General features: G+C 42.4%; 4 protein-coding genes across 12 annotated transcripts; all 4 read left to right on the top strand.

The window, feature by feature from the left end:
• Positions 1–2,656: 2,656 nt before the first annotated feature.
• Positions 2,657–7,784, top strand: mepce (methylphosphate capping enzyme). 2 transcript variants are annotated; one of them, XM_037270379.1, is made up of 6 exons: positions 2,657–2,935; positions 3,619–5,169; positions 5,260–5,349; positions 5,453–5,671; positions 5,751–5,874; positions 5,966–7,784. In XM_037270379.1, exons 2-6 carry the CDS (start codon positions 3,667–3,669, stop codon positions 5,998–6,000), a joined length of 1,971 nt encoding a protein of 656 aa, XP_037126274.1. In that variant the 5' UTR covers positions 2,657–2,935; positions 3,619–3,666; the 3' UTR covers positions 6,001–7,784. The 2 variants fall into 2 exon arrangements, with proteins under 2 accessions (XP_037126274.1, XP_037126273.1); XM_037270378.1 differs by having other exon boundaries at positions 3,619–5,349.
• A 3,126-nt stretch (positions 7,785–10,910) lies between these two features.
• spag7 (sperm associated antigen 7) lies at positions 10,911–13,075 on the top strand. The gene is made up of 7 exons (XM_037270436.1): positions 10,911–11,051; positions 11,400–11,467; positions 11,551–11,639; positions 11,728–11,812; positions 11,904–11,993; positions 12,095–12,251; positions 12,330–13,075. Exons 1-7 carry the CDS (start codon positions 10,967–10,969, stop codon positions 12,443–12,445), a joined length of 690 nt encoding a protein of 229 aa, XP_037126331.1. The 5' UTR covers positions 10,911–10,966; the 3' UTR covers positions 12,446–13,075.
• Positions 13,076–13,215: 140 nt separating this feature from the next.
• chrdl2 (chordin-like 2) lies at positions 13,216–16,568 on the top strand. Of its 4 annotated transcripts, none has more exons than XR_005100248.1 (12): positions 13,216–13,407; positions 13,582–13,694; positions 13,773–13,866; positions 14,108–14,250; positions 14,483–14,576; positions 14,743–14,804; positions 14,943–15,096; positions 15,463–15,651; positions 15,723–15,896; positions 15,977–16,069; positions 16,147–16,372; positions 16,458–16,568. XR_005100248.1 is itself a non-coding variant. In XM_037270416.1 (11 exons), exons 1-11 carry the CDS (start codon positions 13,341–13,343, stop codon positions 16,272–16,274), a joined length of 1,311 nt encoding a protein of 436 aa, XP_037126311.1. In that variant the 5' UTR covers positions 13,216–13,340; the 3' UTR covers positions 16,275–16,568. The 4 variants fall into 4 exon arrangements, 1 of the variants encoding a protein (XP_037126311.1); XR_005100249.1 differs by having other exon boundaries at positions 16,455–16,568; XR_005100247.1 differs by having other exon boundaries at positions 16,442–16,568.
• A 3,098-nt stretch (positions 16,569–19,666) lies between these two features.
• LOC119134019 (sialidase-3-like) lies at positions 19,667–22,184 on the top strand. Of its 5 annotated transcripts, none has more exons than XM_037270422.1 (4): positions 19,667–19,833; positions 19,939–20,038; positions 20,173–20,404; positions 20,698–22,184. In XM_037270422.1, exons 3-4 carry the CDS (start codon positions 20,180–20,182, stop codon positions 21,691–21,693), a joined length of 1,221 nt encoding a protein of 406 aa, XP_037126317.1. In that variant the 5' UTR covers positions 19,667–19,833; positions 19,939–20,038; positions 20,173–20,179; the 3' UTR covers positions 21,694–22,184. The 5 variants fall into 5 exon arrangements, with proteins under 5 accessions (XP_037126317.1, XP_037126314.1, XP_037126315.1 ...); XM_037270419.1 differs by having other exon boundaries at positions 19,668–19,833; positions 20,170–20,404; XM_037270420.1 differs by lacking the exon at positions 19,667–19,833 and having other exon boundaries at positions 19,840–20,038; positions 20,121–20,404.
• Positions 22,185–22,218: the final 34 nt, after the last annotated feature.

The raw sequence follows: 22,218 nt of genomic DNA, 5'->3' as shown, positions 1-22,218 counted from the left end.
CAAGGTTCAGAGGGAGTTAACAGGAGCATACCTGATGCATGTGAATATAAATGTGCTTGAGAGAATGGCATTTGCCTATTAGAATAAAAATCCCAAATGTAGACAAAGATCAGAATCTTGTGAATTTAATTCCTCTTTTATACCTCAAAGGACATTCAGACGATGCTGGGATGACCTTTTGAATATAAAAGAGTAACAGAGAAGCATCTGTGAAAAGACGCTTTAATGTTCATGAATACACTCGAGTGTCATTATTATGCAGTTGGAAGCATCATCAAAAGAAGATGTGAGCTCACTGACCAGAAATGGTCATCCTTAATAAATACATTTTCATTAGTGTCATTGTAATGTTGAAATAAATCGAGCTGGCCCAATCAAGATTTATGTCAGTATAGATAGCGTGTCAAACTGGCACAGGATCACCTATCATCTCTGTGGAGGCGACGCAACACCCTAGCCATGACAACCCAAAAGCCCCTCCCTCTGACAGCTGGCTTATTGTGCGCTGTGTCTCTGAAGCGGCCTTGTTTCCCTTTGCTTGACCAGTTCAATAACTAATCTCAATGCAGCCGGCAGCGTGGGGATTGGAAAATGAGGAGGCTGATCCAGCATACTGAGGTCACTTTATGATTCATTGACCAGTCCAAAAATGTGCATGCAACTTTGCTTGAGTAAGTCAATGCCAATATTGTTGTTTCCTATATTGGACGACTATCCAAGTCTTGTCAGATTTGCTGCTTGAAAACTAGAGAATATTTCAGTGCAGCAGCCAGTTTAGCTCATGAATTAGTAACCCGCTTTTTAAAAAAATAAAAAAAATCAGGGCCTTCTCTTTCTCAGTTTTCAGATGAATAATTTTTAACTCGTATGATTATATTAAAAGGTTATCTCCGCATTATCCAGTTTCTTTCTCCAGGACTACGGATGACATTTTGATCTGCCACATCATTGTTCTGCAGTCTTGCAAAGGGTCACCAAAGGATCTGTCTACTTCCTTTGAGTCACATCACAGACATTCAACTTTTCCAAAATTCAGCAAAAGTAAATGCATTTTTGCAGAACATACATGTTCATATTCGCTGGAAATCAACATGTTGTGATTATCGCGCAGGATCACGAAAGAGAGTTTGACCTGTCAAGTCAACGGTTACTTTGAATGACATCACAAGCCCTACCAAGCCTCAAAGGCAAACTAATGTTATGGCACACACACGCCACGCTTGAAGCCTCCCACTCTCTTCTGTCACATGTAGGCTAATGAACAGCAGGCTGATGCTCTTGATGCATAGCGCTTTTTTTTGGGGTGGGTGCACAAGGGCCGCGTGTACTCGCCACTTTCTGCTTGGACACACACAAACAAAAGAGCATGTCTGGAGTGCTTGGGGCCCAAAGCCTGAGGAAGGGCAGATGGTGCCCGGAATCGAGGGCCGCACCTCTATTTCCATGAGAAAAGACACTGACATAAGCGGGGGAACAGGTACCCTCTCCCCTATTTCCCCTCCTTTATGGAGATTAGAGAGAGGGGCACATTTACCCAACGGCGTCACTAATTTGGAGCCCAATTAAGAACAAGCTGTCAAGATCAAGGGCAGAGAATATCAATGTCTGATTTTTTTAACCGCTTTTTATCAGAACTATCAGTAAATATTCTTTAAAAGTGTTCTTCAAAACAGCCTCCTCTAAACACACAAACGAAAATAATAGGACAAACTGATGTGGAGACCATAATTTGACAGTAAAACAATTGAAGCTAGGATAAGAAAACAATTGCAAGAGTGGATCGGGGTAAAGAGAAACAAAGATGATGAAAAAATCTTTGTGATAAAAAACGATAAATATAAGTTTTAAATGCATAAACGTACATTGAAAATTACAAAATTACTATTATAAGGACTTCAAAATGTACTTACAATCAATGAGTACGTGCCAGAACAAGAAAGCGGAGAAGACTTTGTGTATGATTTCCCTAGATCTATAGTTATTGCGTTTTTTTTACTTTAAATATTTTTATATCATTTTTATATAATGGCATTTTCTTGTTCATTCTTAATTTGCAACTTATGATGTGTTCTATGGTATTTACAGCTGTTGTATGTTCAATTTATTCAATAAACGTGTAAATAATGAGGAAGGTAGCCTTAATAAAACATTTGAACCGTCAGGGTGTCTCCCCCTGGTGGTCTTTTGGAGAAAAACAGTATTGCTTTATTGAAGTCCAAAGGCAAAGCCGAAGTGAAAATAAACAGACAATAAATACACTATGTCAGTGATGTCACAGAATATTAGACTCTCCTTATCGTTTTGATTTGAATGTTACAAGATGTTATGCATTTTTCTATGTACATAATAGTAATAACGTTTTGCTTACTCTGGCAGTGTCAATTAATTAATGATTATAACGGGGGAAAAAGTTTGACATAGAAAACAGGAGCACAATTGAAAACGTAATAAACCCTAAAAGGTTGGGCAAAGTGTATCCATAGAGCTTGTAGTAGATATTACTGTCCATATGGTGATCGTGTTGTGGATCAAATAGGCTGCTGGTTACCTTGCATCAGGCCGGCCTCTCACCATCAATCCGCGCCGAACTCATGTCCGCCCCCCGCCGTTAGCTTGAAGCTACATCCCCTCGCCCGGATGCGCCGCCATGCCGACTCTAAAGCCACTGTCATTTATTCACTTAGCTGCCTGACACGAGTATCGAGTTGATCGCGGACGTACCGTGGTGGCTCCTGCCTGTGTTGTGTATTGGAGACCACACCACGTCCTGACTAGCGCAGACACACGCGCTGTTTATGTTGTTATTATTATTATCATTAATATGTGTTTTAGCTGCGTGCTAGCATCGATGTGGTTCCACTTGTATGCTAGTTAGCTGCTAGCTAACGTTAGCTCGGCTAGTGACAGTCCAGCCGGAGGCGGGGAGAACTGCGAGGTGAGTGTATTATTTTGATGGTGTCCACACTCGGAACTGTGCTTGAAAAGGTGTTTGTTTTCGAAATATACTTCGAGTCACGCGGTATTCTTATGGCGTTACAAGTCGAATGAGGCACTTTTTGTGGTCATCGATGTCTTTTAAATTGAACGTTTATTCGACGTTGGCCCGGATGATAGGAGCTAACATGCTAACAGGGTAACTGTCCAGCATAGTGGCTCGAACTTTTCCCCCACATCATTAACCCCTGCCCTGTCTTAAATGCCACCAATGTAATCTAATAGTAGTTAAGTTTAAGTGGGAAAAAGAAATTATCTTAATAGATTTTGTCAGGGTAAAGATTTATTTCTTATGTATTGTTTGTAGAATAAGTGTATTTTATGTTCTTGCTGGTTGTAGCAACGTGACAAGGTTTTCCCCCAAAAATGACACTTTCAAAATTCTTAATCTGGTTGAATAAAATGCACCAATAATTTTGCAAATCAGAATTTGGATTTTGGAAAAATAGGATTTAGAGGAGTTTGTAGTGCCCGCTACTCAATACATATTTCTTTCAGAAAATTCCACATGCACCTGTCACATTGCTACTTACAGTGACATTACACTAGTTGCCAGTATTTCCATTAAAAATGATATTGTTGCTTTCCTGACTTTTTCCATATGATCTCTTCGCTAACTTTCAGATCCAATATAAGTGTCCAAGTCCAAAGTGGCTCTGGAAATCAACCACAATGTCTGTTGACGAAGACACCGTAAAGACCGCTAGCCCACAGGCTAGCTCAGCTTCATCTCTGCAGCTTTCAGAATGTTCTGGAAGTTGCAGCGGCACATCAATTTTAGCGGAATGCGCAGCCGAGGCTGCTTCTGACTTGGCGGCCTCATGCCCGGTCCCAGGCACCGCCGCTTCACCCAGACACACCAGCACAGTGGACACTCTGAGCCACTCTGATGGCACTGGGCCAAGAGCCAAAGGGAACGAAACAGGCATCAATCGCAGGAATAGTTTCCATAACTCCAAACAGCATCAACAAATAAGAGTGGCAAAGCGTCGCAACACATCCAACTTTAGTTTCAAGCATCCGAGCTCTGGTAAAAGGAGACGGCGGGCAAACTCAGAGAGTGACTCTGTCCTGCCCACTAATTTCCTCCTAGGTGGTAACATTTTTGACCCACTAAATCTCAACAGCCTGCAGGATGAAGAGGTCAACAGGGCGCTGAACGCAGAGACCCCGAAATCATCTCCGTTGCCAGCAAAGAGTCGAGACCCTGTTGAGATCCTCATCCCCAGGGACATCACAGATCCTCTCAATTTGAACAGCTGCATAGGAGATAGCAGCTTCTTGGTGTCCCCTTTAAAGAGCGGTGGAAGGAGGAGGCATCGCAACAGGCATCACGGTGGCAGCTTTTCAGCCCAGTTACACGTTTCAGACTGTGGAAAAAATGACATCAAAAGTGGACACTCTGTGTCATTTCCCGGTACGGTAGCACGTTCGAATCCTGACATCTCTAAAGCGTCAGACAGCGTCTCCGGTGGTGAGGGCGAGTCTCATGACCACTCTGCAGACGACTCGTCAAACTTAAAGGAAGAAGCGACGTCCATGTCTGCCGAGGATTCCACTTGCCTTCCGGTGGGGGCCAACCAGCACACAGGCAGGCGCAAGCGTAGGCGCAACTCTGTCAAAATGGAACCGCCTGTGACTCACTCCACCCCAAATGCAAAATCTGCACCCGTTGAGCAAAATCATAAACCTGGGGGATCCAAAAATTCCTTCCACACGCCCAAGAGTGGAGCCAAATCTGCTGCGGGCGGTCGCCAGCACCAGCATCCCCACAAGCAGGCCAGGGAGCAACAGAAGAAGAAGTTCCAGTATGGCAACTACAACAAATATTACGGTTACCGCAACCCCAGCGCAAGCGAAGACCCACGGATACACATCCTCCGTCCAGAGTGGTTTGAAGGGAAACGTGTGCTGGATTTAGGCTGCAACTCGGGCCACCTTACGCTCTACATCGCCAAAACCCTGCGCCCCACCCGCATATTAGGTTTGGACATCGACAACGGGTTGGTGCACGCCGCCCGCAAGAACATCAGGCATTACCTCTCCGAGATGCAGATGCAAGAGGCCAGGCTCGAGGACAAGCACACGGAGAGCAGGGAAAACGGCGACGCACTGCAAGGGGATGGCGGCCTGGCAGAGGCGGCCGGCGACAAAGACTCTTGCGGCACGGAACAGGTCAAGACCCGACAAGATGGCAAAACAAAAAAAACGACGCACGTATTTAGCGATCAGGCCGGGAGCTGCTCTTTCCCTCTGTCCCTGCAGATTTCCCGGGGGCCCATTGCTGCACCTCCACTTACCGAATCGTCCACCGCAAAACCGGGGGAGTTCCCTGCCAATGTGTCCTTCATCAAGGTAAAATGGTGTCCTATGTAAACTGAGCTGATTACGATTTATTATTTATAAACATTACAGGAGGAGGCAAGTTGTTGAATGTTTACTTCTCTTTTTGCTTCAGGCCAATTATGTGCTGCAGAACGATAACCTGCTCTTGACCCAACGACCAGAGTATGACGTGATTCTGTGTCTGAGCGTCACCAAATGGGTTCACTTGAACTGGGGGGACAGCGGCCTCAAGCGACTCTTCAAGAGAGTTTACAGGCATCTTCATCCCGGAGGCATCTTCATCCTGGAGCCACAGCCATGGCAGTCCTACATCAAGAGGAAGAAGCTGACGGTAAAGGCAGAGAAGCTTTTCATTGGAAGACTATTTTCTTTCGATTAATCAACGGAATGTTTTCTCTCCCGCTTACTAGGATAACATCAACAGAAACTTTAACAGCATTCACCTCAAGCCGGATCAATTTTCGTCATATCTCACCAATGAAGTGGGCTTCACCAGTTGTGAGTTTCTCGGGACGCCGAAGAGTTTAGCGAGAGGTAGTGAATTATTCATTGTTTAAAAAAGAAAAAATCAACATGAGGTTGTTCTGCATTGTGGTTTGATGTCATGATCAACCTCTTCCTTCAGGTTTCCAAAGGCCAATCTACTTGTTTCACAAATGAGCGCTTCTGCCTTGCGAGGATACGGAATGTGAGTGACCACACAGCCAGCTATTGGATTGTCCCATCGGTGGCATAGACTCTTGGCAAGGAACATTCTTTAAGAAGGGGACCAAAAGCAGGATACACTTTTTTTTCCTTTTTTTTTTTTTTTTTTGGAAAATGAAAAGACTCTTACGTCACCTTGATGTTCTGTTTTTGGCACACGTTATTTCAAAATAAGGCCCAGGAGTTGACTGAATACGTTAAAAGTCAAAGTACCCCTAAAACACGACCAACATGGTCAGTTAGCAACCACTAAGCCCCAGTGGCTGGTTGACATCTTCCATAAAATGTGAACAGGGCTTCTTTTTTCCGTGTTGCTTTAAAGTGTCATGTCATATTTTCAAGTTTGGGAGGGTTATTGTAATACTCCATTCTAACGGTAGGAGGCGTAACTGAGACATGATGCTGACCATTTGGCAAGCCTGTTGCCATCTTGTTGGTAGCATGCCACTGACACCACCGCTCTACTTTTACGTTCTGTTAATAATCTTGTGCTCATGAATGTAGAATTGAAGCAGCAAAGGACCCATGGCAGACTTGCTCCAGCTTCTTGAACCCACTTTAAATCCGATATCTGGCAATTATGCACAATTTAAAAGTAAATTAATGCTCTCTGAAGTGATGACTAAACCAGACAGTACCATGCCTTGTTTTCACAAACACAATTGTAATAATCTGCAGTTTTAGCTGCTGCCAACTGTTTTATGGGTCTTTTGCACTTGAATTTTTATGACAGCATGTCAGCTGTTATGTACGAGCAGCTGTCAGTGATGATTGTATCTAATAATTGTTAATTCACTGCAGCGGCACATTTATTCCCGAGGTGATAAATAGTGTATATTTCTGTTTCAGTAAGTGATAATGTTACATCAGAATTTTGTTTCACTTTTGTCCTTGTTGAGTTCTTTACTACTTATTGATTAGTAGTTGCATTTGCCTTTGCGCCCTTTTTGTCAAAGGAGTTTTTTTATCTTTTGGCTTCCCAAAAAAAAGGATCACTAATCTATTTGCTGAAAAATATCAATTTCAATTGTTTGCTATTCCTCCCCTAAAAGTCACATGGATGAACAATTTCATCAGTTTTCAATATATAAATTGATTACAAGGAGCATTGGTGTCAAATTAATGCACTTGTTTTTTTGTCTTCGTTCAATATGCTGTGGACCTGTATTCAGTTTATTTGTTTCCAAATTCAAACACACCCTCATCAGATTCTTTATTTAATGTTAAGGAACACAAAACATAAGTTAGAAATGTAATTGACCTCACCAAATAACATTTTCTGCTAAGCTAAGACAATCCGATTCTCAGGCATAAACAAGCCCTTGGCTGTAAAATCAAGGGCCATTTTCATTTTATCACTGATTAATTTTTCCACCTACAGCACACATCAAGACTTATATCTTTGTTAGTCCTTAACGTGTGCTGTGATTATTTGCCTGATTGCACCGTACTGTCTCAGCAGTGGTGTCTCTGAAAACGTCACAACCAGGTATCCAAGCTAAAGTGTGTCTTTGCTGCACATAGCATTACATGAAATATATGCACTGTAAAAAATGAAATAAAATGGAAAAAGAAAGAGTACCCCCATAGGGATTTCCCATACACACACACAAAATAAGATCCTCCAGTCGCACAACAGATAGAGGAACTCAAGGGGTGTATGATTTTTAGCTGCATTGTATTTCATGTTGAATTTGCACTGATGACTTGAGGGAATAAATGTAAATTTCTGCAGGAGACGTTTGTGTTATATTTGAACTTGGCATACTTTCATCAAAGTCAACCTTTGTGAAACCCTGCTGGTGTAAAACATCGAATGACAGCCTGGTGTAAACAAGTCTGTGGGGGTCTGTCGTTTTAACGTTGGGTCACGTTGTTGTACAAAAATGCATGACACAATGCAGAGGCTCATGTTGACAAATAGCATCCATACTTTTGATATCTGCTACGCTCTCGGCCGTCTTTAAACTTCACTCTTACACAGGTGACCAATAATAATAAAAGTAAACGCTAGTATTTGTAATTGATTGCAACTCGTGGTTTAGTTTGTCAACAATCACCTGCACAGACATTTGACCTTTGTGTCTCACAGGCAGAAGAACAATGAATGTGCTTTGCAATCAAGATTGTTGAACTGTGATGTCTGATGTCTGGTTGGCAATGTTGTCCACAGACAGACAGACACGATGGCGAGAACAAAAACAAGAGGCACTTCATTCACAAAAGCGCTGCTCCACCACAGCTACTATTTGAGTCCGTCACTATACTATTATTGTGTCTTGTCAGTGGAATATTGGCCAGAGTTGGACTCATTTCCACATTTTATGTTCAGACAAACACAGCACAAATATATTTGGATTATTGTTCGTGTTCAAATGGATTCGGGGTGCACCCCACCTCTTGCCCAGTCAGCTAGGAGAGATTCCCGATTTATAAGCCTTGTATAGACTCCAAAAATGAATAAAATTACTTGTTTACTTTATTTTTTTAATGTATTTCCAATTTCAAATACCGTAATTTTCGGACTATAAGTCGCATCGGAGTATAAGTCGCACCAGCCATAAAATGCCCAAAAATGTGAAAAAAAACATATATAAGTCGCTCCGGAGTATAAGTCGCATTTTGGGGGGCAATTTATTCGACAAAATTCAACACCAAGAACAGACATGAACGAGCAACAACAGGCTAAACGATACGGTATGCTAACGTGACAAACACAAACGAGGAGCTGAGAACGAGCCTGACGTAACATTCAGTTATTTAAAAAAAACTATTACATAAATAACACGTTTATAAAACCATCTGTGTCACTCCAATTCATTAAATCCATCGATCGTCCTTTGTCAACAATGCCGTGTGCCGCGCCGCAGTTCAAATTATTCCACAGGCCCATACAACGATATATAAACTATATTTTAAATAACTATCACATAAACAACAATATTATCAAACCATTTGTGTCACTCCAAATCATTAAATCCATCAATCAAATTTCTCGTCCTTTATGTCATCCTGGTGACAGAGGACATGTCCAGAGGATATGGCGCTTTAAAGTGTTAATTACTTTATTTGATTTTTTCTCTCTATTTTTCATGTTTTGAATATGTTCAAGATAAAGATATCAAAGCATGTGAAGTGATCAACTATACTAAAAATAACATGTGAAGTGGTCAACTATACTTGTAAGTAAGTGATGTGTTAATGATCAAGTAAAAATTTGTGGAAAAAAAACATATATAAGTCGCTCCTGAGTATAAGTCGCCCCCCCACCCAAACTATGAAAAAAAACGCGACTTATAGTCCGAAAATTACGGTAATCAAAATTTGTTCTTGAAACCCAATCAATATGATACAACTACTTTTTTTGTCTTTACCAAAAATATGATCATGCAAACCAGGTTGCAAAACTCAACGTTTCTGCTTTGTATGTATTTGGGAAATGAAATAAACACAGTATTTGTATTTCCACACCTTTATTAATCACACTCCATTCTAGAAGGTATTTGAAATTTTCCATAAAACTAAAAAATATATACAAGATACAGAATATATCATACGGTATTTCAAACAAAGAAATGGAGATTTGTGAGCCTATAGGTTACAGATTCACAGCAAAATGGCTCACTTTCAAACTGTACTAAATTTTAAGAGGGCTGAAAGTAAAACTCAAGGCCTCAGACGAGCACACGTGACTTTTTGCAGGTTCCATCTGAAGACTGGCAAGTGTTAAAAGCGTATGGCACAGCACCTGCAAGTGAACATTGACACATCACAACACACTTCCTTCTGCTTGGACAGACAAAATATTTACATTTGTCTTCTATACTCAAACCATTGACTTCAGTGTAAAATGTATATATTTTATGATTTGTGCATGCCCACCTGTATCGTCGAGGGCAGCCATGATGACCGATCATGTACTCCTGAGCATAGCAGAACCGTCTGCAGAGTCCTCTATGCCCACAAGTCCAGTACTGTGGTTCTGGATCACTGCCTGGAGATAGTAAAATATGTCTGATATTATTATTACAGTATTAGATACAACACTTCCCTTGTTAGATCCATCGCTTACCCTCCCCGACGGCAAAGAGCAGAAGAAGCACAAGGAGCGCAGGGAGCACCTTCATGTTTGGGCACCAATAAGCTCTCAGACTCTGCTGTGGACACACTGCTGCTGCATTTATACAGTATTTCAATCATGGGGGTGGAGTCGGCCGGGCCCTGTCCAAATCCCAATAACAAAGTGTCTTTGAATGAAGGGAGTCTGAGAAGTGACGGTCACGGCTGCCAGCTGATCCAGTTTAGTTAACCTGTGTGGCCCCATGGACAGGACACATTATGTACAACTATTCAATGTTTGTTTGTTTTTTTCAAAGAGGGGAGTGATATAGTTTAAAAGACAGTGCACCCTGCGTCATGTTAGGGTTGCCCTCTGTCCGCCGACTGCTCTGCCCGCATCTGAATGCAGCAGTAGTTAGTAGGTTATTGCTGATGCTGAGAAACCACAATCAAACTATACAAAACATGCTGCTGCCATGACGCAGGGTGAATTGTCATCCAGACAATAAGACTACAAGGCATGAACACGTGCAGCTGCACAGGTGCTTGTGCAGCATGCCCCCTAGTGAGTGTTTCAAAGCGGGTTCAAACCGCTTGTTTCTTCTTCGTCGTGTATGACGCTATGATTAATCAATCAGAATTGATTTTAATTGAAAATTGATGAGCATGAGCACTCAAGTTGTTTTGGCATTTCAGAGTTATCTGGATTGTCATAATTATTGCGGTATGAGGGCTGGCGTTCTGTGAATTTTGCAATTTTCCCACTTGGGGCACTATGAATTTTATATAGTTATTTGAAAGGCGTCGAAGAAGAACGTATTAGTTGCGCATGCGTAGACGTTGTTTTCGCTATTAAGTCAAGATGGCGGATCTACTAGGTTCAATATTAAACTCGATGGAAAAGCCTCCAACTGTCGGCGATAAGGAAAGCCGACGAAAGGCTCGAGGTATTACTATATAATGGGCATTGTAATAAAACAATCTGTGGTGTAAAGCAATATGATATCTGACTGAAAATAATATGGAAAGGGCAAACGAGGCACAGGTTATTTCTGGTGCTGTTTGGCCATCCATTAGATCGTAGGGAGATAGTATCGCCCTTGCTAAAGACAGCGCCCACGAGCTCATGTTTATTTTCAGGTTCTACTGTTTCTTTGAGCACAACACATGCCGTGTGCGTGCCCAATGTTGTTTGTGGACGCATTCGATTCAGTTGCGATTGGTCCGTACATTAAAATTATGACGTCACGTGAGGTCGTGAGGTCCTGAGGTCTGAACTTTCGATACGTTTGCAGAGCAAGCAGCAAGGCTCAAGAAGATGGAAGAAGAGGAGAAAAGAAAGAAAGCAGCGTTCAGGAAAAAGGTGAGAGTTTGATCTGAGTGATACTACTTTTGACATTTTACTTGCATGCAAAGTGACTCTAAAATGCTTTTTTCACTGTTTAGATGGAGAAAGAAGTGTCAGATTTCATCCAAGACAGTACACAACAGAACCGAAAATACAACCCAATGGGCAAGATTGAGCGAAGTATATTGTAAGGTTAATTCATTTTTGGAGTTATCCAGGTAAAATGACTTTTTTAAAGCAATGTAAATAAACAACAATAATTGTTCTGCTCATAGGCATGATGTCGCTGAAGTGGCTGGTCTGACTTCTTTTTCTTTCGGGGAGGATGAAGAGAGCCGTTATGTCATGCTGTTCAAGAAGGTTGGAAAATATTTTTCTTTTTGTCCAATGGATATATATATACATATAAATAAATACGAGTAGGTGTAATGAGCTTCTACTCTTCTTGTAGGAGTTTGCTCCATCTGACGAGGAGCTGGAGGCTTATCGCAAAGGAGAAGAGTGGAATCCTCAGATAGCGGAGCAGCGACGCAGATTGAAAGTAAGACTGGAAATTAGGTACTTTTTAGCCTAATGGGCTCCAGCACATCAGTTTATGATGTGGTCACTGTGCTCTTTTCCTTTTTTTCCTGATTACTGTAGGAGCAGGCAGCTCTGGAAGAAGCAGCATCCCGGAAAAGCGACAAGTCGGAGGTGTGTCCAAATTCCAACTACAGGGACAAGTACAGCCACCTGATTGGCACCTCTGCAGCCAAAGATGCAGCACATACACTGGAAGCCAATCAGGCATATGGATGTGGTGAGTGTATTTGAATGCGGTAGAGTACACGAAAGCTCTCCTTTGACATCATCTCCCTCTCATTTACCTCTTCCCCAGTGCCGGTTGCCAACAAGAGGGACACCCGCTCCATAGAAGAGGCCATGAACGCCATCCGAGCAAAGAAGCGGCAGAAGTTAGAAAACGACACAAACGCACACAGCAGCACTTTCTGAGTGGCTTTGTGAGACCATGTGGACGTGCAATGTGGTCCCTGACTAGAAATGCAATATTCTGTACTTCAGACTTTATACATGGCAGGTGGACGCTCTACTCAGATCCTGATTGTACAGAAGAGACTCAGGACTTCTGAGTTCTTTGTGTCAGCTAATAACTTCTCAGTCATATTTGAGCCGTTGACAGTATGCGTGAGGAACATGCTTGTGTTAAAATAGGATGCTCCAAGTGTAATCTCCAATACTGACTTAGATTCTTGCGTAGTATTACTATTGAAAGTGTTGAGATCACACTTCCAAGGTTTATTGAGTATGGTATTGATATTGTCGCCCAATTACCATTTTTAAAAGTCGTCATCTTTCAATGGATGAGATCAAACCAGGCTAAAAAAAATCTCTTTAAGAAATACAAATGTATATATTTTAAGCATCGTTTTTTCTTATCTGTGATCAGTCGTCACTCTAAAATGTCAGGTCAATGCGAACAATGAGTTAAGAGCAGAAACATGCATTGTCATCTTTTATTTAAAGTCCTTTTTTGGTGTTATTCTTTTCTGACAAAGGTGTCTTGGTTTGTTTTTAAAACGCTGTTTTATCTCCCCATGTGTATAAAATGTATAAAGTGAAAAAGACTTCATGAACTTATTCTTACAAAGCCAAAAATTGACCACGTCTTATTTTAAAATCCAATTTACAAGACATCCTTATATCAACAAATCCATTTATTGTATGTGATCGCATGTCATGATGTTATTTATCCTGCAGGAGGCGCCATCGCTCAACCGGACAAAACTTTCCTCCCGCTGCCGTGCATTTTGACTCGTGTAGAAACATACATAGTATTTTACTGCGTAAACCTCTCGGAGCGTATCACGTTGGAGTTGGGGTTGAAAAAATGAAGTGCTTGTTGGTGTCTTTGATGCTCGTTTGGTGTGCAGATGCTCAGCTGAGAGGCCGCAAAGGTAAAACATCTCGGCCACGCGCGTAGTCTTTCAACAAGGACATTTGTCTGTCAGGGTGGGAAAAGATCATCTCGCTCTTCTTCAAGATTGCATTCAGCTGGATATTTTCTGTAAAAGTTTTATTCTTTCGCACACAATCTGCTCATCCAGTTTTTTTTTTAACCACTAATGCAGGCTCAGGCGTGCTGTGCACATTTAAAGACAAGACATTCAAGCCAGGAGACAGTTGGCATCCTTTTTTGGAGCCCTTTGGACTCATTATGTGCATGCGCTGCTCCTGCACTGAGGTAACCTTTTCTAACATTTCAATCCAAACAAGGATATAATTACAGGTTTTGTGACAAATATAATGTGGTTTGTTTCAGAAAGGCCATGTAAAATGCAGTAAAATTAAGTGTCCTCCTTTGTCGTGTGGCAAGCAAGTACTCGACCCACAGCAGTGTTGTCCACGATGCTCAGGTATACGTCACTGTTTCCCAGGAGAGCAGATGAGATTTTGGAATGGGGGGGGGGGGGGGGGGGGCATGTTTTGTATAGGATATTTGAACACAAATAGTGGAGCAACCCATGTAGACTGTAGAGACCTTTAACAATCCTCACAGGCATATATTCTTTATCCTCTACAAAGAAGGACCATTAATACAGTTGTGCCTTGGTTTGGTTGAGCTACACAATACAAGACGGTACTTTGTTTTCTTAGACGAGCCCAAGATCCCAGCTGGTCTAAGAGCTCCTGTGAAGTTGTGCAGATATAATGGAAGTGTCTATCAACCAGGCGAGACCTTCATCAAACGTAACTTACCAGCCAAGCCAAGCAACCAGTGTGCCGTGTGCTCGTGCTCTGTGAGTCACACCATTTCATTTCCATTTTGACACAGTAAATGGTGAAAGTGTGCCATGTAGACAGGTCATGTGGTTGCCTGGCAACCAGTACAGTGTGTATTGTCTCTGTAATTAGCTTTACAGTACTAGAATTTGTATAATTGTCCATTATTCCAAATGAAAATACATCATAAAAGCTCTTTTTCATTAGCTTATGGAACTACAAATACCTCTGACTTTTTCCCTCACTCAGAATGGAAACATCTTCTGCGCATTTAAAACCTGCCAACCAATCAGTTGCTCCTCCCCGGTCACACTTGCCGACACCTGCTGTTTGGTGTGTAAAGGTAGTCCAACTTATTCCAGCTGTTAAAGAAACATATCTCTTCTCAACTTGGACTAGAGTATTTTGGTCAGGGACTGAATTAAGCGCTACCACAATCCTAACATTTGATTGATGTTTCATGTTGTGCAATCACATTGATATTCAAATTCACTCATTGTTTACTTTAGACTCCAGCACGAGTGGCTCATCATCAGCAGAGGATGGAAACCAGCAGCTGAACAGAGGCGTGGTGTGTTATTTCACAAATAAATTCCAAATACTCATTTTACATGAATTACTGTACATATCCTTGACATTTTTTTTTATCTTTTGTTCTCAAAACATTTGCATCGCTCAAGTATGTGTTCTGTATGTGTGTTTGTTAAAGAGACATTCAGTGGACCAGTGTTCTGGCGAGCCAGTTAGAACACGGTCTCCCCGAGTCCGGTCTTCTCCCAGACACCTGAGCCTCAATAAACTTAACCTCAGAGGGGCTTCGGAGACCACTGTGAAGATTTTGTTGCAGAGGAAACATCAGAAAGGTTTGCTATGCTAAATGCAACCGTGTTCACGAATCCAAAATGCGCTGTAAGATGGAATAGTCCATTTCATGTGAAGGGAGGGGTAGAGCGCTCAAAAAAATTATAACAGTTTGAGCACATTCACTCAGATGCTTAGATAACAACTCATGGCATCAAGTTTATTTTATACACACATTTATGATTCTGTATTATATATAAAATGAATATTCGAAAGAAAGAATAGCAGCGCCATCTGGTGGAGGAATGCCCCCTTTCCCTTATGCAGAGGTTTGCGTTTCTCAAAGAGCTTTTTATTTTTTTCAACCATTTTTCCCCTCCAGTCGTATACCAACCATTTCCATTATTTTTGCCCGTCTCTCTCATCAGCATGTTTATACAACGGCAAGACCTACTCGCATGGAGACATGTGGCACCCGGTTTTGGGCAAGGTCCTGGAATGCATCGTGTGCTCTTGTAGGGACGGCCTTCAGGCGTGTGAACGCATCACGTGTCCCAGCCAGTATGCGTGCCAACATCCGGTCAAGTCGCCGGGAAAGTGCTGCAAGACGTGCCCAGGTAGCCAAACACGCGTTTTCTTATATAGCTGTTGAAACTAATCCACATTCTCCACTTGTGTTTCCATCTAGAACATAAAGTTGCAAGTAACCAGACTCAGTGTTACTCAGGCTATAAAAACAAACTTTCCGTTTATAAAGTGGAATCAGCTTTGAAAGTCGACTCTCCCAGCACAGTTCGGATGATGGCTATTGAAAGAGCAAATACTGCTGAGGTGGAGGTGCAAGTGTGGAAGATCGTAGATGGTACATCTCATATTTTTGCCCCCCCCCTCCACAAAAAAAAAATGGTTCTGATGTGTAAATGACTATCTTCTTTCATACAGGTATTCTACAACTGATGGAAATTGGAGATGTTCAAAGGACAGATCTTGGGGATCATCCAGAAAATTACACTTTACTGACAACAGTTGATGAAGGTGACTTCAACAGTGTTTCTGTCCATTCACAATCGCATAGGTAAATGTCGCTGACTCTCGTTGGATTTGTTTTCCAGAGATGTGGGGCAAATTTAAAGAGGGAGTGAGCAAACTGGATCAAAGCGCCACCATTTGTGAAGATGGCATCCGGGAGATGATGACCTTCCTCAATCCCAAGCAGGTCGAAGGCCTGTGCTCCCCTTAACTCCATTTTGAAATTGTGACTGGACACTTTTGGGGTAACGCATACTTCAACTGCATGGAAACCATTTGTTATTCCCTGATAAGGACACAAGCGACTTGGTATGTACAATTATTATTTTTAATGTACATATTTATTGTAAATAAGACATTTTCTCACATAATGTAAAGTTTTTGTCGTTAGTAGACTGCTCTTACTGGCCGGCAGGGGGAAACTTCACAGAAAATGTACTTCTCTTCAAAAAATTGAAGATTTTTTTGTTTGTTTGTAAAAATAAAAAATCAATCTGATCTCTAACCTCAAGCCTGTTTGAGCAACAGGTATCAAGTTATCTTTGATTAAGTGAGAGCTGCCAGAAGGCTCCAGAATAATATTGCTCTTCTCTGAACTCCTCGTGTGCCCCCTCCCCTCCAACAATGACTCATTGTACTTTTTTCACACTTTTGGCGCCAGATTGCTCGCTCCCTCTCACACTCCAGGAGGTATTTCCAATTTGCATGCCTTCATTACTCACACAAAAATGTTTGCGCAAGCCTCTGAACCCGACAGCTTGCACAGTCTGTCTCCGTTCACATTGATACGCTTCTGTCTGCCCATCTAGTGTGAGAAGCACGTTGTTTATTTTACTCAAGGTTCAAATTTGTCACACACACTTGTTGTGCTAGGCATGCTTGCTCTCTTGGCTATGCAAATTGTAGCAGCTGGGGGCAGTCAGTGGGTGTAAATCACACATTAGCTCTGCTGCTGTGCAGGACAGAGTGAGTGAGAAGTGAGGTGCATTTGACAATCGGGGTCACCACTTTAATTGGAACCATCGTCTTAATATGATCACTCGTCATGATAGTATGCCCGCAGTCTAACGTCTTGAAAGATCTTTCCCAAAAGAGCTGCAAAACTGCTTCAGTTCTCAAGTGTGATGGACAGGTATCCCAATATTTGTGTCAATCATCTCCTCCACTTTTTTATGAAACCTTCATACATGTTTGAGCTGTGAAAATATATCCGATTAAAGTCTCCATTGGCTCAACTCTACCGCTTTCCATGCTACGTTGTGCCAAGCTAGCTCACTTTACATTTTTCTTCAAAAGGAAGAGAAAGACCAAAGGCATCGTGGCAAATTGTATTAAAACGTAATCAAGCCTTAGAGGCGTGTTTGCTTTCCTAGCTGATTCATGCACTCTATCGTGTTTATGCTTCATGACAAATACTTCAGAGATAGGCCGAGGGCCCTGTTATTTTTTCACTCCCAAGTGTGAGTCATGCCGAGGAATCATGAACAATAACAGCATAAATGTCATGAACACTATGCTCCTCTTGATCAGTAAAGCCAGCCACCTTTCAGTGGTTTTGATCTATCTGCCCTCATATTCAAATCTGAACCTTCCACATGAGTGTGTTCCATCAAAGGAAAGCATGAACGGCGCCAGTCTGAAGACGCGAGCTCATTTGGCACTTGATTAATGAGCAGTGTTGATGAGGCCCCATTTGGTCGCAGCCAGATTTGGTGTCGACCGCCTTGTTAGCCAAGCTCCAGTGGATGACCTTCACTTTGATAGTCAGATAATAATAACAAAGATCCACACACGAGTCATGAAATGTTTTTACTTATTTTCTCCTTGGATGCAACTCAACCAACGCTTTGGCTTCTCAGCATTGACTGTGTTCCATTGCTCTCCTAAGAGGGCGCTTGAATTTTGTCTCCAAGTCCCTCAGCAGCATAAGCGCCTCCTTGTGTTCTGTCTTCGTCACACAAGTGCCACATAGCAAACTGCCTGAGTAGAAAAAAATGCTAAAACTTGCATGTATAAAAATAGTGAGTGTGAACTGTGCGTTGTCATTTAATGTTGTACTTTCACTTCCTTAATCAGCTCGGGAATATATCAGTAGATTGTTTTTGTCTCAACAGTGTTTGATCCTTAATTTGTGCAAAAAAACTTTTTGTTCCCATCGTAAATCTCCAGATTATAATATAAAGCATACAGGGTTTGTGTGTAGTGCAGCCAAACCAATTTCAGTCTTTGCACGGCGTCTGGATGCTATCAAGTGTTGCTTTGGAGCCTCTGTAAATATTAAGATTCTTCAATGTGTTCTGCAGCATCTGAGCAGCTGCTCGAATTCCTGTTAAAAAGAATATGGGCATTCCTCTTCACCATGGGGCCATTGTGCAGCCAAAGCGTTTTCAGGCCTGGAAGAAATTCTGCCGAATAAAAATATCCACAAGTCCTCACCAGTGGCCTGCGCCACATCAGGATTTGATTTAGCCTGCATCTTCTTTGTGAGAATCTCTCAGGAACAGCCCCATCCTCATGTCTCTTGGAAATTTCACCGTGGTCTTTAGGAATGTCATTTGCCCCGATCAACAAAGAATCATTTGTATCGTCGAGGCAGTGTATGTAACCACTTAGACCTACTACCCTACTGTATTGTACTGTCAGAGAGCAAAGATTATTTTTAGCCAGTTCAATGTTAATATGTATCATTTTGAAAGGTATGAAGATTGTAAGAGAAACATGTATAGACTTAAAACAAACTATATTAATCATAAGTGTGCTCTCTTAACCCGTTGAGTCCACGTTTTATTTGACTTTAGATTTAAAGAAAAAAAATATTGTAATGTTGAAATACCGTACAAGCAGTGACATTACAAAACCAACACATTGTGACCTCTTAAGACTAGAGAAGCTTTTAAAAACGTTAGTGGAGAGTTTGTCATCATCAAGCATCAGGACCTCCACGGAGTTAAACTGAATTCTGTCTCCAAGAGCGCCTGTACAAAACACTGCCATAAAAATAATCAACAAATAAATTTGAGTGTAGATCATTTTTACGTTGACAAATGTGCACCACCTGCTGGCCAATTTGAAAATTGCAAAACTGCATCTTCATATCCAATATAAAGCAGCCCCATTCTCAAAGCATTGAGTTCCTGTTCATGATGTGGACATAGACTTATGTTGTACAACTCCGCACTACTTCGTTAACTGTTAATTGCTTTCGAGGATCTCGAGTGTGGTCCAAAATAGGTTACAGTATTCTCTTTCTTCTAGAGCCAATAGTCGACTCACCTTATTTTAAAATGTTCGTGCTGGGAAAAATTGCTGGAATTACCGAGTCCATGCAAACCCTGGAAGAAAAATGCAATGATATCCGAGTTTTTTTTCTCCCTAGTTGCCATCTCCTCGCAACAGCAAGTCAGCAACTATACCTCCTGTCCAATCGGTGGCGATAAAGAGTTTATTGGCAAACGCGGAAGCGAGAAGTCAGCATTTTTTGTCAATTTATATATTTATTAATAAGAAAATAATCATACAACCTGGACTTCTGATACAGTAATATATTTTTTGATAGGAGTAAAATTTCTATTGACTAATGCTTGACAACATTATCGCTTCGAAGGCTTTTCGAGGACGTCATACTGCGCATGTGCCACAATGGCTTATCGACGTGCAGGGACTTTATTTGTTTTAATTTATATTTTCGAATGGGATCCATCGTCTCGATGGATATTATCTACAAGTACGCAGAAAACGACGAGTCAATAACAATTATGGTGCCTCGCGAGGTAAAACCAGGCGCACGTTTGGGTTAGCGGCGCTCAAGCGAACGCGGAAGTGTCGAGGAAGTAATTCTCCTTTCCGCGTCTTCCTCTTTTTCGTTCGTCCCTCAGCGTCAGTGTCAGCATCGCTGGAGCTCTTTGCTCCACTAATTGAAATGAGACAGTGTGTCGATCAGCTCAAGGTGACAAATGTGAAGTGTGACAAGTGACGGTAAGGACTTTTCCCGTGCCGTATTGCACAACGATGTGATGTGTGTGAGTGTGAACTCTTCTTCCCTATGAGTCTGCTTTAGTACGTGTGCAACCAAGATGTTGTGACTTGATAATAAACGTGCTGCACAGGAGCATCATCATGGGGAACACGCCATCAAAGAGCGACGGCGGAGAGGAGCCACCAAAAACAACTTTATTTGAGAGGGAGCCAAGTGGCATCACGTACAGAATCCCCGCTCTCATCTACCTGAGGCACAGTCGCACCTTTCTTGCTTTTGCAGAAAAGAGGACCTCTTCTCGTGACTGTGATGCCAAACTTCTGGTTATGAGAAGAGGGGTGCACAGTGATGACGGATCCGTTCAGGTAGGAAATAAAAATGACCAATATAGGCAACTCGCAATGGTTGTGTCAATTCAATTCGGAGCATTAAAATGGATTGTGTCTCGTGACCTGGAAATAGCATAGGGGACATTTTAACTATTGCACTTTATATGATTTTATTATACTTTAACATCATTGAAGTGTTTATGGGCAAAGTTCGAGGTCCAAACTGAGAATGATTATCTTTCAAGGCAGCTGATTTAGTAAATAGTATTTGGTTGTGCTGGTGTACTTAATGAAGAGTCCACTAAGTGCATTTTACCGCTATCTTCCAGTGGCTGTCGAGCGAGGAGTTGTCAACAGCATGCCTGCCGGACCACCGCACCATGAACCCCTGCCCCGTTTTTGAAAAAAACACCAGCACTCTGTTTTTATTCTTCGTCTGCATCCTTGGCAACACCTCTGAGCACAGGCAGATCATCACAGGTAAAAACAAGACACGTCTTTGTTACGTCAGCAGCGGCGACGACGGCCATACGTGGAGCGAGGCGAACGACGTAACGGAAAGCGTAATTGGACAAACTATTCGTAAGTGGGCTACATTTGCCGTGGGTCCGGGTCACGGGGTCCAGCTGGAGAACGGGAGGTTGATTATCCCGGCCTATGCCTATTACATCCCATACAAGTGCTTCTCCTTTCCTGTCCCTCACACGGTTTACCCTCGTGCGCTGACGGTGTACAGCGCGGACTTGGGCAAGACGTGGCACATAGGCAAGATGCTCCTCAAGCAGTCGTGTGAGTGCGAGATGGCGGAGATCATTGATCACGAGGGCCGAAGTCACTTGTACTGCAACGCCCGCAAATTCCGCGGCCACAGATGCGAGGCGCTGAGCGAAAACAGCGGCGTCTGCTTCGACAAACCCCGCACGGCCCGAGAGCTGGTAGAACAACCCAATGGCTGCCAGGGGAGCGTCATCGGCTTCCCCGCGCCAGAGTTCATCCCCAGCGAGGACGCCGAGAACAAGACGTGCGACACGTCCCCTCTGTCTCCCGACACTCAAACCTGGCTCCTCTTCATGCACCCGACCAACAAGCACAGCCGGCGAGACATGGGCGTGTACTTGAACCGCTCACCCCTTCACTCGCGAGGGTGGGACCGGCCCCAGATCATCCACAGCGGGCCCAGCGGCTACTCAGACCTGTCCTACAACCGGGATAACGATCAATTCTCATGCCTGCTGGAATGCGGCAAAGAAAGCGAACTCGAGCAGATTGCGTTCATGTCGTTCACGCTCAAAGAGGTCATGCAGACAAACAGGAAAACGTGCTAAATGAGCCCTGTCGCTTCCGCAAGCTTAACATCCAAGCATGAACAATGCTATGCTAACATTGCTCTGTGTTTACTTGTGTCCCTCTTTGTGGAAGTGCGCATGCATGCAGAAGTCATGTGGTCTGATGTTTACTTACTTACATGACATTGTACATAAGTCCAATGTGCTACTGTATTTCCTCAAATAGTGGCTGGGGTGCAAATTTGTAATCAGCGTGTATTTAAGAGGAGGCCTTTATTTCTACAGAAGCTTGTGTCAAGTTGGAGCTGTATTCAGTGTTGTCTTGTCCAGGGAGAATTCTTACTTGTTGTTTAAAGTGGGAAAAGAATGTGTAACTTTCATGCCTCAGCATTTTATTTTTTCGTGCTTTTATTTTTATTGTTAGTCCCTATCAGTAAGGCAGTTGAGGTAGGTTTCGCTTTCTGAAGGCGTAAACCGAGATGGTGATTATGAGTCATTGCAACTTTTCTTGTGACTGCATGTGACTTGACTTGACAAAAACAATGAAACCATGACACTGTATAT

This window comes from Syngnathus acus, chromosome 14 (assembly GCF_901709675.1).
Source record: "Syngnathus acus chromosome 14, fSynAcu1.2, whole genome shotgun sequence".
In the NCBI taxonomy this organism is placed as follows: Eukaryota; Metazoa; Chordata; class Actinopteri; order Syngnathiformes; family Syngnathidae; genus Syngnathus; species Syngnathus acus.
Note: the sequence above shows the minus strand (reverse complement) of the source record. Positions and strands in the feature narration are given on the sequence as shown.